The sequence below is a fragment of the Sinocyclocheilus anshuiensis genome, unplaced genomic scaffold (assembly GCF_001515605.1).
Source record: "Sinocyclocheilus anshuiensis isolate Anshui unplaced genomic scaffold, SAMN03320099.WGS_v1.1 scaffold328, whole genome shotgun sequence".
In the NCBI taxonomy this organism is placed as follows: Eukaryota; Metazoa; Chordata; class Actinopteri; order Cypriniformes; family Cyprinidae; genus Sinocyclocheilus; species Sinocyclocheilus anshuiensis.
In genome coordinates, this window is record NW_015558621.1 from 1,716,154 (window position 1) to 1,725,536 (window position 9,383).

General features: G+C 37.4%; 1 protein-coding gene, 1 long non-coding RNA gene and 1 other non-coding gene across 3 annotated transcripts; 2 read left to right on the forward strand and 1 right to left on the reverse strand.

The window, feature by feature from the left end:
* Window positions 1-1,147: 1,147 nt before the first annotated feature.
* Window positions 1,148-7,295, reverse strand: LOC107680631 (SUMO-interacting motif-containing protein 1-like). The gene is made up of 10 exons (XM_016476622.1): window positions 6,912-7,295; window positions 4,568-5,842; window positions 3,623-3,873; window positions 3,332-3,401; window positions 3,058-3,221; window positions 2,835-2,927; window positions 2,051-2,182; window positions 1,732-1,873; window positions 1,549-1,633; window positions 1,148-1,430 (listed from the first exon to the last, which is right to left on the reverse strand). Exons 1-10 carry the CDS (start codon window positions 7,041-7,043, stop codon window positions 1,207-1,209), a joined length of 2,568 nt encoding a protein of 855 aa, XP_016332108.1. The 5' UTR covers window positions 7,044-7,295; the 3' UTR covers window positions 1,148-1,206.
* A 732-nt stretch (window positions 7,296-8,027) lies between these two features.
* On the forward strand, window positions 8,028-8,877 carry LOC107680633 (uncharacterized). Its single transcript, XR_001633170.1, has 3 exons — window positions 8,028-8,052; window positions 8,306-8,434; window positions 8,676-8,877. It is a non-coding gene; the product is annotated as an uncharacterized LOC107680633 (long non-coding RNA).
* Window positions 8,878-9,308: 431 nt separating this feature from the next.
* On the forward strand, window positions 9,309-9,380 carry trnaa-ugc (transfer RNA alanine (anticodon UGC)). Its single transcript has one exon. It is a non-coding gene; the product is annotated as a tRNA-Ala (tRNA).
* The last annotated feature ends 3 nt before the right edge of the window (window positions 9,381-9,383 follow it).

The window sequence follows — 9,383 nt, forward strand, 5'->3', positions numbered from 1 at the left end:
GTCTCGCGCTGATTACAAGAATTCAACTTCTGTGAATTGTGTTTTGCATTTGTGAAATGTATTTTATTAATGTGTATTCTTATTTTTTGCATGTGAATTGTTTTTTTGTGATTTTTTTTTTTTTTTTTTCTTGCACGTGAAAAGGGTTTCATGCATGTGAATTGGGATATGCATGTGTGCATCATGTCTTTTGCGTGAATTATTATTGAGTCTAATCTGCTTCCATACAAAACAAGGGTCCATGTGCCCATAGCATGCTGTTCAAGTCTCAACCCCTAGTGAGCCGCCTACACAGAATGCACCTGTGGTGCTCAGAAATGTTGTCTAGGTATGCAGCTCTTTAGGATTTGAGACACAGCCATTCTTATCCTACCAATTCATTCCTAATGTTGTCTAATTCTAGTAAGTTTTGGAAACAACGTGTTCTAAACCAAACTGATATAGCATGTGATTTTTCCATTTAATAAAACTTTATATTTGTTTTTATGTAAGAGATCATTTGTACTGAATGTGCAAGAAATTACTGTTCTACTATTATTAGGTTGTGATGCAGCTTTGAGCTATTATTTTGCCATTAATTTAATAATTAACAAATAAGTGAATAAATAAATAAAATCCTCATTTTCTTACTGTTAAGGGATTAAATAAATTATTATACCCAGAATTTGGGCGAACTATTCTTTTCTGTACACAAAACCATATAAAGCTTTCATTATTTTATTCCTAAATATAAATGAAATGCCACACTTCTTGAAAATTTTAGAAGCAGATGCACAGGAATAAATACAAGCAAACTAACAAAAATCCCACACTGCTTTTAGTTTGCGACTCATGTTTTAATGCAATGTTTAAAAGCAATTCCCAGTGAAGGTTGCATGACTGAAACCTTGTATTAACATAATATTTGCAGGCTACAGCAGTGTCCGGGTCCAGGATTCTATTTTTGTTAGACTATTATTTTTGTCTGCCACAAATATATACTGTATATACACACACACATACTAAATGTTTAATGACTTACAAGTAACACTGGATGTTATGTAACAGTTATGTGCTCCTGTAGATGAGATAGTAAATCCATGGGGAGAGCATAATACTACTACTACTAATAACTGCTCTAGATTCGTTTGCGTAGTAAACACACAAATTGTATACAAAAATAATTTTATTTAAAACAACTGTCAAAACAAAGCTATTATAAAAGGTTTAATGACTTGAAGTAACACTGGGCATGTCAGTTATGTGTTCTTGTAGTTGGGATAGTAAATCCTGCATTTCCACGGGAAGAGCATGGCCAATGTCGTCCGCTGCACGTGACAGGAAGGCGCCTGTTGCCTCTTGCACTGCTGAGCATTTCACCCGATCTTCCGGTGTCCAGATCGGAGCATCTCTTTTATCAGAACGCTTTGTGATGGGGCAGCGTAGATGGCCTGGGGAACAAAGGTTGTAAGGTCAGTTAAAAACTACAATGTAAACCTTATTTGATTACTTGTCTTCTTTATGTCTTATGTTGTGTCTGAAAAAGCTGTGTTAGCACTAGTTTGCTACCTGTCACAACTTCTTCATAACTGAGCATCAGCATCCACAGAAGTTGAAGGAGTTCATCCCATTTCCTCCACTTCTCTGCTCCATCCTGGCACACCATGCAGGAAGAGAATATGAGTTCAGCTGTTATGTAGAATAAGAATGCAAAATGTTCATTTGTAATAAAATAGTGCAATGATACTTTACAGAGGGGTCTGTGGCCAGTGTGGAGCTCTTGAGGTAGTGTAGCAGCAAGTTTAGAGATATGGGCTGAGAAGTCTCACCCAGCAACCGCGTCAACAGCTCGCATCTCAGCAGCTTGCTATCCAGAGTCCTCAACAATAAAAGCCTAGCACACAACGAGAAAAAAAGCATAATTAGACATGTACATAAATGCACTGTTACAATACAAACAGCAGCAAATCCTCTTCATTTAGAGAACATTCAATAAAGCTCTAAGGATTGGAATATGTAAAACAGTGCAAGCACTGATTATATTGGTTCTCGTTTTCTTTTCTTTTTTTACCTTATCTGCCTGCAAGAATTCATTGTGTTAAGACAATTGAAGAGTTCTACTGAAATCTTTTCTGAATTGTAGGTGGGGTTCGTGTCCACCTCCAGGGCCAATGTTAACATCCTCTGAAGAGATAATACAATCCTGTAACAAAGGAAGTAAATGTCTCTATTTAGCAAAGAAAGAAAGAACAATCCAAACTGTTTTTCACAGACTGTTGTTGCACGGCAAAAATATATCACTGTTAGAAATGTTATGTTACACTACCGTTCAATGTTTGGGGTCTGTAAGATTTTTTTCATGCTCATCAAGTCTGCATTCATTTGATCAAAAATACAGTAAAACAGGAAGAGTGTAAAATATTATTACAATAAAGAAAATCCTGTTTTCTATTTTAATATTTTTTTTAAATGTTAATGTTAAAATGTTAAAATTTATTCCTGTGATGGCAACATTGAATTTTCAGCAGCTATTATTCAAGGCTTCAGCATCACATGATCCTTCAGATATCATTCTAACATGCTGATTTGCTGCTCGGGAAACATTTCTTAAATATTATCAATCATGAAAGTATTTTTGCCACTTAATATTTATATGCTAATATGAATGTCTTTTTCAGGATTCTTTGATTATTATAAAGAACATTTATTTGCAATAGAAATATTTTGTAACATTGAAAATGTTAATGCATTCTTGCTAAATAACAGTATTAATTTCTTTTTTAAAAATCTTACTGACTCCAAACTTTTGAACGGTAGTGTATAATGATAAAAAAAACTTATATCACTTCATTTACTTAAGATAGTTGTCCTCTTTCTTTGGATATTCCACATCTTTTGAGTGGTTCACTGACTCCTTTGCAGCATTCATCAACCAACTTATTATATCCCTAAGAACAAGAATCACAGTAATAATTACATATATTAAATGAAATAATTATTACATAAATAATAATGTGCCAAATTAAAAACCAATTGCAGATTGCAAGAAAAGCTCCAGCAATAATGAGTGTCACTCACTTGACTTGCCCAATTGTTTCATTGCCACATGAAAGCATCTTCTTTGCAACAGACTGATGAAGACACTGACTCCTGAGATTAAAATGAAAATCATCTTCTAAAACCTGCAACACGTATTGCAGGAGCAGGTACTGGACCTCCGTCCGCAACCTCCTAGTGTCATCCTTAAGACAGGAATAATGAAGCGTGGAACGTTGAAAAAATAAAAGCATTACTTCATTATATTTTTAATATTACTTAATATTATTATTTTTTAAGTTCCAAATGTATCTACCTGTTCCTTCATAACTGACTTCATCAGTTCCCAATCCCATGGGACTGTCGAAGCATGCACAGGGTGGTATCTTAACATACAAAACAAACAACTTATAAAAGTTCTCATTAATAATAAGTTCTACACATTGATTTTTTTTGTGAAGTGGGTGGATATTTCATGTTTTGGAGCACATGCACAACTTACCAGGCTACATTTCTGATTTACACTTGACTTTTTCATGAAAAATTGAATTGTTCATACTCCCATAACTGTTTTGAACCAAGCAGCTACAGCTGTGATTACACTCACCTCTGAGTCTTCATCAATAGGTCATAGGCCTCTATGACAAAAACATCAGGGCTTTGTGGGTTTAAGAGTATCCCCCTGAGCAGATGTGTTGTAATATCCACCGGTGGGTAATACCGAGGCTGAATTAAGTCAAAGAGCAGCTGAAGAGTGCCTTCTGGGTAATTCTCCTCAATGGTGCTGTAGACCAAGCTAAGGCTCTGACGGCATAGAGGCTCAGCGGGACCATAGTGTTCATCTTCCTCATCGTCATCCTGTTAAAAACAGAAAACAACTGACTGAAATATATTTTGCTATGGATATTGTAGGATATTCACAAATGTTATGACGTTCAGGGTGAGACTCAAGGGTGTGTCTTGCTGCAATTTTGGTCCTAAGGGCTGAAGTAAACACAAAAGACTGTATCATTCATGTTAAAATTATGTATGCACAGAGTAACAATTTGAAGACAACCACATTATCAATATTTTGTCAATTAAACATCCACCCAAAAATGTAATTAATTTACTCATCCTCATGCCGTTCCAGATGTATATGACTTTTTCCCTTCAGATGATCATGAAGATTTTTAGAAAAATAGTAAAATATCTGTGAGTCCATTTGGGACCCGCAAAGTTAACACTACAAAAACCATACAAAGTGAACACAATGATAATCTATACTACCCCAGCTGATGAATCGGTGTCTTCTGAAGTGAAACAATAGGTTTGTGTAAGAACCGATGTATGCATGTTGTGAAACACAAGAAGTGACAGTCCTCTTGTGCTTTCGCATCTCTTCTCACGTGAGTTTCACATGGCTTCTTTTTCTAAAAATCTTGTTTCTGTTCATCTGAAGAGCAAAAAGTCATATACATCTGGAACTGCATGAGTCAATGATGAGAGCATTTTGGGGTATTCCTTTAAATCAATCTATTTAAAGGTCAATGTGCATATCAAAACATCTTACCATGTGTGGAACCATTCCACTCATGCACTGATTAAATTTTTTGTACCGAGTCAGACAAATATGTTGTCCATCTTCTGTGTTGTTTTCAGAAAGATCTGACTCCACATTATCCAGCACATTTTCATTGCCGTCATCGCTGCTTGTCTCCCAAAACCTGATGGGAGGGCTTTCTAGAGATCCTGCCTCTAAATCATTTCTCTTTTGCTCTGTTCTCTCTGGAAATTTTGGCGAGGAAGACTGAGAAATGATGAGGCTACTTGGTGAGCTTAGCGTAGACTGATCAGGGGAACGTGCTGCTGTGTCACTGGCAAGAATCTCTGTGGATGTGGGACTGTTGGGTTTACTATGTCTAGACAAAAGTTCAGGGCTCCAGGGGGGCGATGCCCTAGATGAGGTAGGTATGGAGGGGGACGAAGGCTTGGGATGAACCTGAGTATGTAGGTCCTCATTTTTGCTAATATTCATCGTTTCACCATCCTCTTTTAATGAAAGTGCATTGGATACTGATGCAGTATGAGTAGCAGAGGGTAGCTCAGAGGTTTGAAATGACTGTTGACTGTTGTATGTAAACAGATGATTATTATCTTCAGACTTATTGGATGAATCAGAGAATATATAAGCATCTACCTCACTAGGACAGTAATATGGACTGTCAAGATTGTAAGGAGAGAGAACAGCGTCTTCCCATTTCTGTAATGAGTCAAGATTGTCTTCCTGGTCTGCTTCTATGCTGCAGACAGCTGGTGTACTAAGCTGTGTGTCTTTAGTGTTCTGCGATACATCTGCAATAGAATCCTTCAATACTTCAGATTCATATTTGAACGGATTTTTACTTTTATCATTGGACCTGCAATGCTCCAAAGACTTATCCCAGCTCAGCTGCTCAGATGGCAAGCTTGAATTACAATTCGTGTCCTGATGCAAATAATCTTCTGTTCTTTGGAGCACGTCTTTGAGAGTGTTCTTCTGACTGAGTGACTTAGAGGCAACAGACTGCACACTGCTTCCTACAAAACACCCTGAATTAGCCACATCTTTGCCAACGCTGGTTTGAGATTGTGATTCTTGAGCTTTTCCAAAAGATGCCGGTGTTGCACGCACTTTCATGCCTCTGCTTTCTACTGACGGCAAAGTCGGCGATGGTTTCTGTACGTCAATATCATCAGGAGGATTATCTTCACTCAGATCTATAACTTCTAGGGAGGAGCATGTATCTTTTCTTGAGCACCTTCGCCATGGAGAGGTGAAGTTGTGGCCTGTGATATCGATGAGGACCTGAGACAAACAAATAATGAGTAAAGTAGGTGAAACCAAAAGAAATAGTGATAGATCGATATGGACATTTCTATGGCTTATGCCAGTACTGATAACTATAGAGCAGGTAACTGATGGCCAATATGTAATGGATACCAAATAGATAATAGATCAAAGTTAAATATAATAACAATGGTTACCAAGACTCCTTGAAGGAGTTCTTATTTTGCAACAATGGCTGACTGCTGTACATTATCCTAGGTATTACACCGCTTTGTATGCAAATAAATACATACATAGATATTAAACATTGATGAAAGTTGAAATAATTGTATTAGCTTACTTGCACAGACCATGAAGAGAACGAACACGAGCTCAGCTCAGAAACACAGGTTTCCCGGATGAGCGGTCAGTTAAACCTCGATTGGCCAATCAGAATCGCTTATTCCTGAGAGCCGCCGTAATAAAATGTATGTAGCCTCGTGCCTGTGAAACTGGCTAATAGCAAAAGAAACTCAAAATAATTCACTAAAATATTCACCAGTACCTGGTTGGTATTTATTTCTAACACAATGGAAAGCTAATAGGCTTTATGGTAATATATAACAATGTAATCTTTTAAACGGGCATCAGTCGATTTATCGATTAACATAGCTTTAATATCAAATTAATTGAAAATTAAATCTAAAATATATAGGCCTAGCATGCAATAAAATATTATTTACTTGTATCCAAGTATTTAAATTATATTTATAAAATGTTTATTTTTGTTCTTGAAGGTTGTTGTGCTCTGTAAAGTGATAAAAAGATCTAATCTCTTTTAAATATCTCGAGTAACGTCACCTGTGCGCACTTCTCCTGCAGGCTGCAGCTACGGTTCGTGCGCCATTTATAAAAAGCAAAAACCACGTGCGGTTGGAAACAAGTGGAAGTTTACGTACACTTTAATCAAATATGCTTTTTGCATATGTAAACCACATGAATGTTCTCATGTTCTGCGTAGGAACTGATAAAAGTGCAAGCGGCTAAAAATAAGCAAAACGAGTCCGATACAGAAAAAAAAATCTTGAAAATAGCAGGATAAACTTACAGGTGTGACGGGCAGCCATTGTGCTCGAATGAACGGAACTGCATCTTCTTTCTCTTCATTATAACTGCTTATGACCTCTAAATCAGAGTCGTCGTCGTCGCTGCCCGAGCTGACACAAATGATATCCTCCATAATCCTGCCTCACCCTGTCCCATTAGTCATGTTTGTGCTGACAGAGCACTATCTTGAACAACAAAAATAGTTCGTCCAGGAGAGAACATTAATCGTGAAGTTACTGTTAGCTATTGCTTTCAAACAAGCCTCTACGAAAACAAATAATCACGTAGGTAAATGTCAATATCAGTGTCACATAGGTGGAAATGTTTTGGTTTACGAAGGAGGAACTTCCGCAAGTGAAATGTCCCAATAGTATGTTCCTGCACAACCGGAGGCTGCAGTTTCAGGACCGCAGTTGTAGGACCATATTATTTTGTAACAGCGCCACCTACCGAACTGGATCACTAAAGATGGACGACATGGACAGCAATCAGAAAATGTACAATTGGATTATGGATTTTTTGATTAATAGGACCATACAAGTAACGGTCGGAACAAGTTATTCTAGGACTTACTCAACAGATAATGGGACCCCACAAGGAAGTGTGTGTAGCCCAGTTTTATTTAACATAATGATAAATGACATATTTTCAATGATTGGACAAGGATTTGGTAAATCTTTATATGCGGATGATGGTGCCTTGTGGAAAAGGGGAAGAAATTTAGTATTTGTGGAAAGTAGTATGCAGAAAGCAGTTAATGAAGTGGAAAAATGGGTAAATAAGTGGAGTTTTAGACTGTCAGTAGAAAAAACTAAAGTGATATGTTTCTCAAAAAAGAAGAAATCACCAAATATTAAACTAAAGATTTATGGAAAAATGTTAGAGCAGGTAACAGAAATTAGGTTCCTTGGATTATGGATGGACTCAAAACTAACTTTTGCATCACATATTAATAAAGTAATAGATAAATGTAAAAAGGGAATAAATATTTTAAGATGTTTGGCAGGGGTAGATTGGGGTGCAACCCGACAGGCATTGAAAAGAGTATATTGTGCAATGATTAGACCTATGATTGATTATGGCAGCATAGTATATAGTTCGGCAAATTAAGCTAAACCTTGTTGACATAATGACTACAATAAGTACATCTAGCCAGCACATTAATTCAACTTAAAAAAGATAATAAAAGCATGTTAATGTGACATGTGTCAGATTTACCTGTAGCTTACTGTATTAGTCTGAAAAATTGTTTGATACTCATTGTTTTAGCATATTAGTTAAGTATAAATCATCTTTCATAATTAAACTGGGCTCATTGCTTGGTTGCACCACAATATGTGTTATTAGTCTGTCCTTTTGGCAGTACTTTAGATTAATCTGGTTGATGTTTGAAAGGCATGGTCAGCGGTTTGCCTTCTGGACTGATGAGGCCAGAAACTTGCTCCAAGGAACTCTTCAGCCAGTGTACAGAGTGCTAGCTCAGAGGAAATCCACATTCAGGCTGTCGATGACCACACTGCAGAGGTAAAGAGACTGCTGGACTTCATTGTAAAGTTACAGGGATCTGAGGAGCATTTAGTGGTACTTAAACAATGTTCACATTTAATCATCATTACAAACAAACTCATAGTAAAGGTTCACCAAGGGCCTTAATTAGGAATAACATTAACAATATTTTTTAACTATGCTGCAAATTATTTTATCTTTATCTTAAATGTATACATTTCCTCAAAATAACTGTTTTTGCACCATGGTTTGCCCATAGGGTGTACTCAACGGGAAGCCCTCTAAGTGGTCTCATAAGCTAACCTCCTCCCGAGTGTCTGTCTACCTCGACAGTGAGGAACAACTGTCCTGTTTTGAGAGGAGTGCTGCACAGGACACCAACACAACTGAGCTTCACAGATGAAGTGCAGAGGTATGCCGGACCATGTAATGTGTTTGTGAGTGTCCTGCTCCTGCACTTACAAAATCTGAAATAAAAAAAATGTTCCTGAGATTCAATATCTTTAACAACATGTACAAACATTACTACAAACTAAACCACCAGGGTCCTAGAAATGCGGTCCTGAAACTGCAGCCTCCGCTATATTATCCATTTCGGTAGGTGGCGCTGTTACAAAAGAATATGGTCCTACAACTGCGGTCCTGAAACTGCAGCCTCCGGTTGTGCAGGAACACCCTTCTTGTCGGTTTAAGCGGAAGTGTGTTGGATTAGTGGATTTACGGTCCACAGCGATTCGTTTATGCCTCGAAATGCTTTTAGTTATGCTGTACGCAGCCACATATAGCCGTCAGGCAACAATACATCTGTTTATGAGCTTTTAACTCTATTATGCAGTGCCATATTGCATAGACCTGACCGACATATTGGTTTTGTCTTGCATGTAAAGCATATGGGGATGTAGCTCAGTGGTAGAGCGCATGCTTTGCATGTATGAGGCCCCGGGTTCAATCCCCGGCATCTCCATTT

Coding starts and splice junctions, on each gene's coding strand:
- LOC107680631 (XM_016476622.1), bottom strand. CDS start 7,043: ATGGAGGATATCATTTGTGTCAGCTCGGGCAGCGACGACGACGACTCT. Junction 3,402..3,622: donor CTATTGATGAAGACTCAGAG/GTGAGTGTAATC, acceptor TTGTATGTTAAG/ATACCACCCTGTGCATGCTT. Junction 1,431..1,548: donor TTATGAAGAAGTTGTGACAG/GTAGCAAACTAG, acceptor TTTGTTCCCCAG/GCCATCTACGCTGCCCCATC.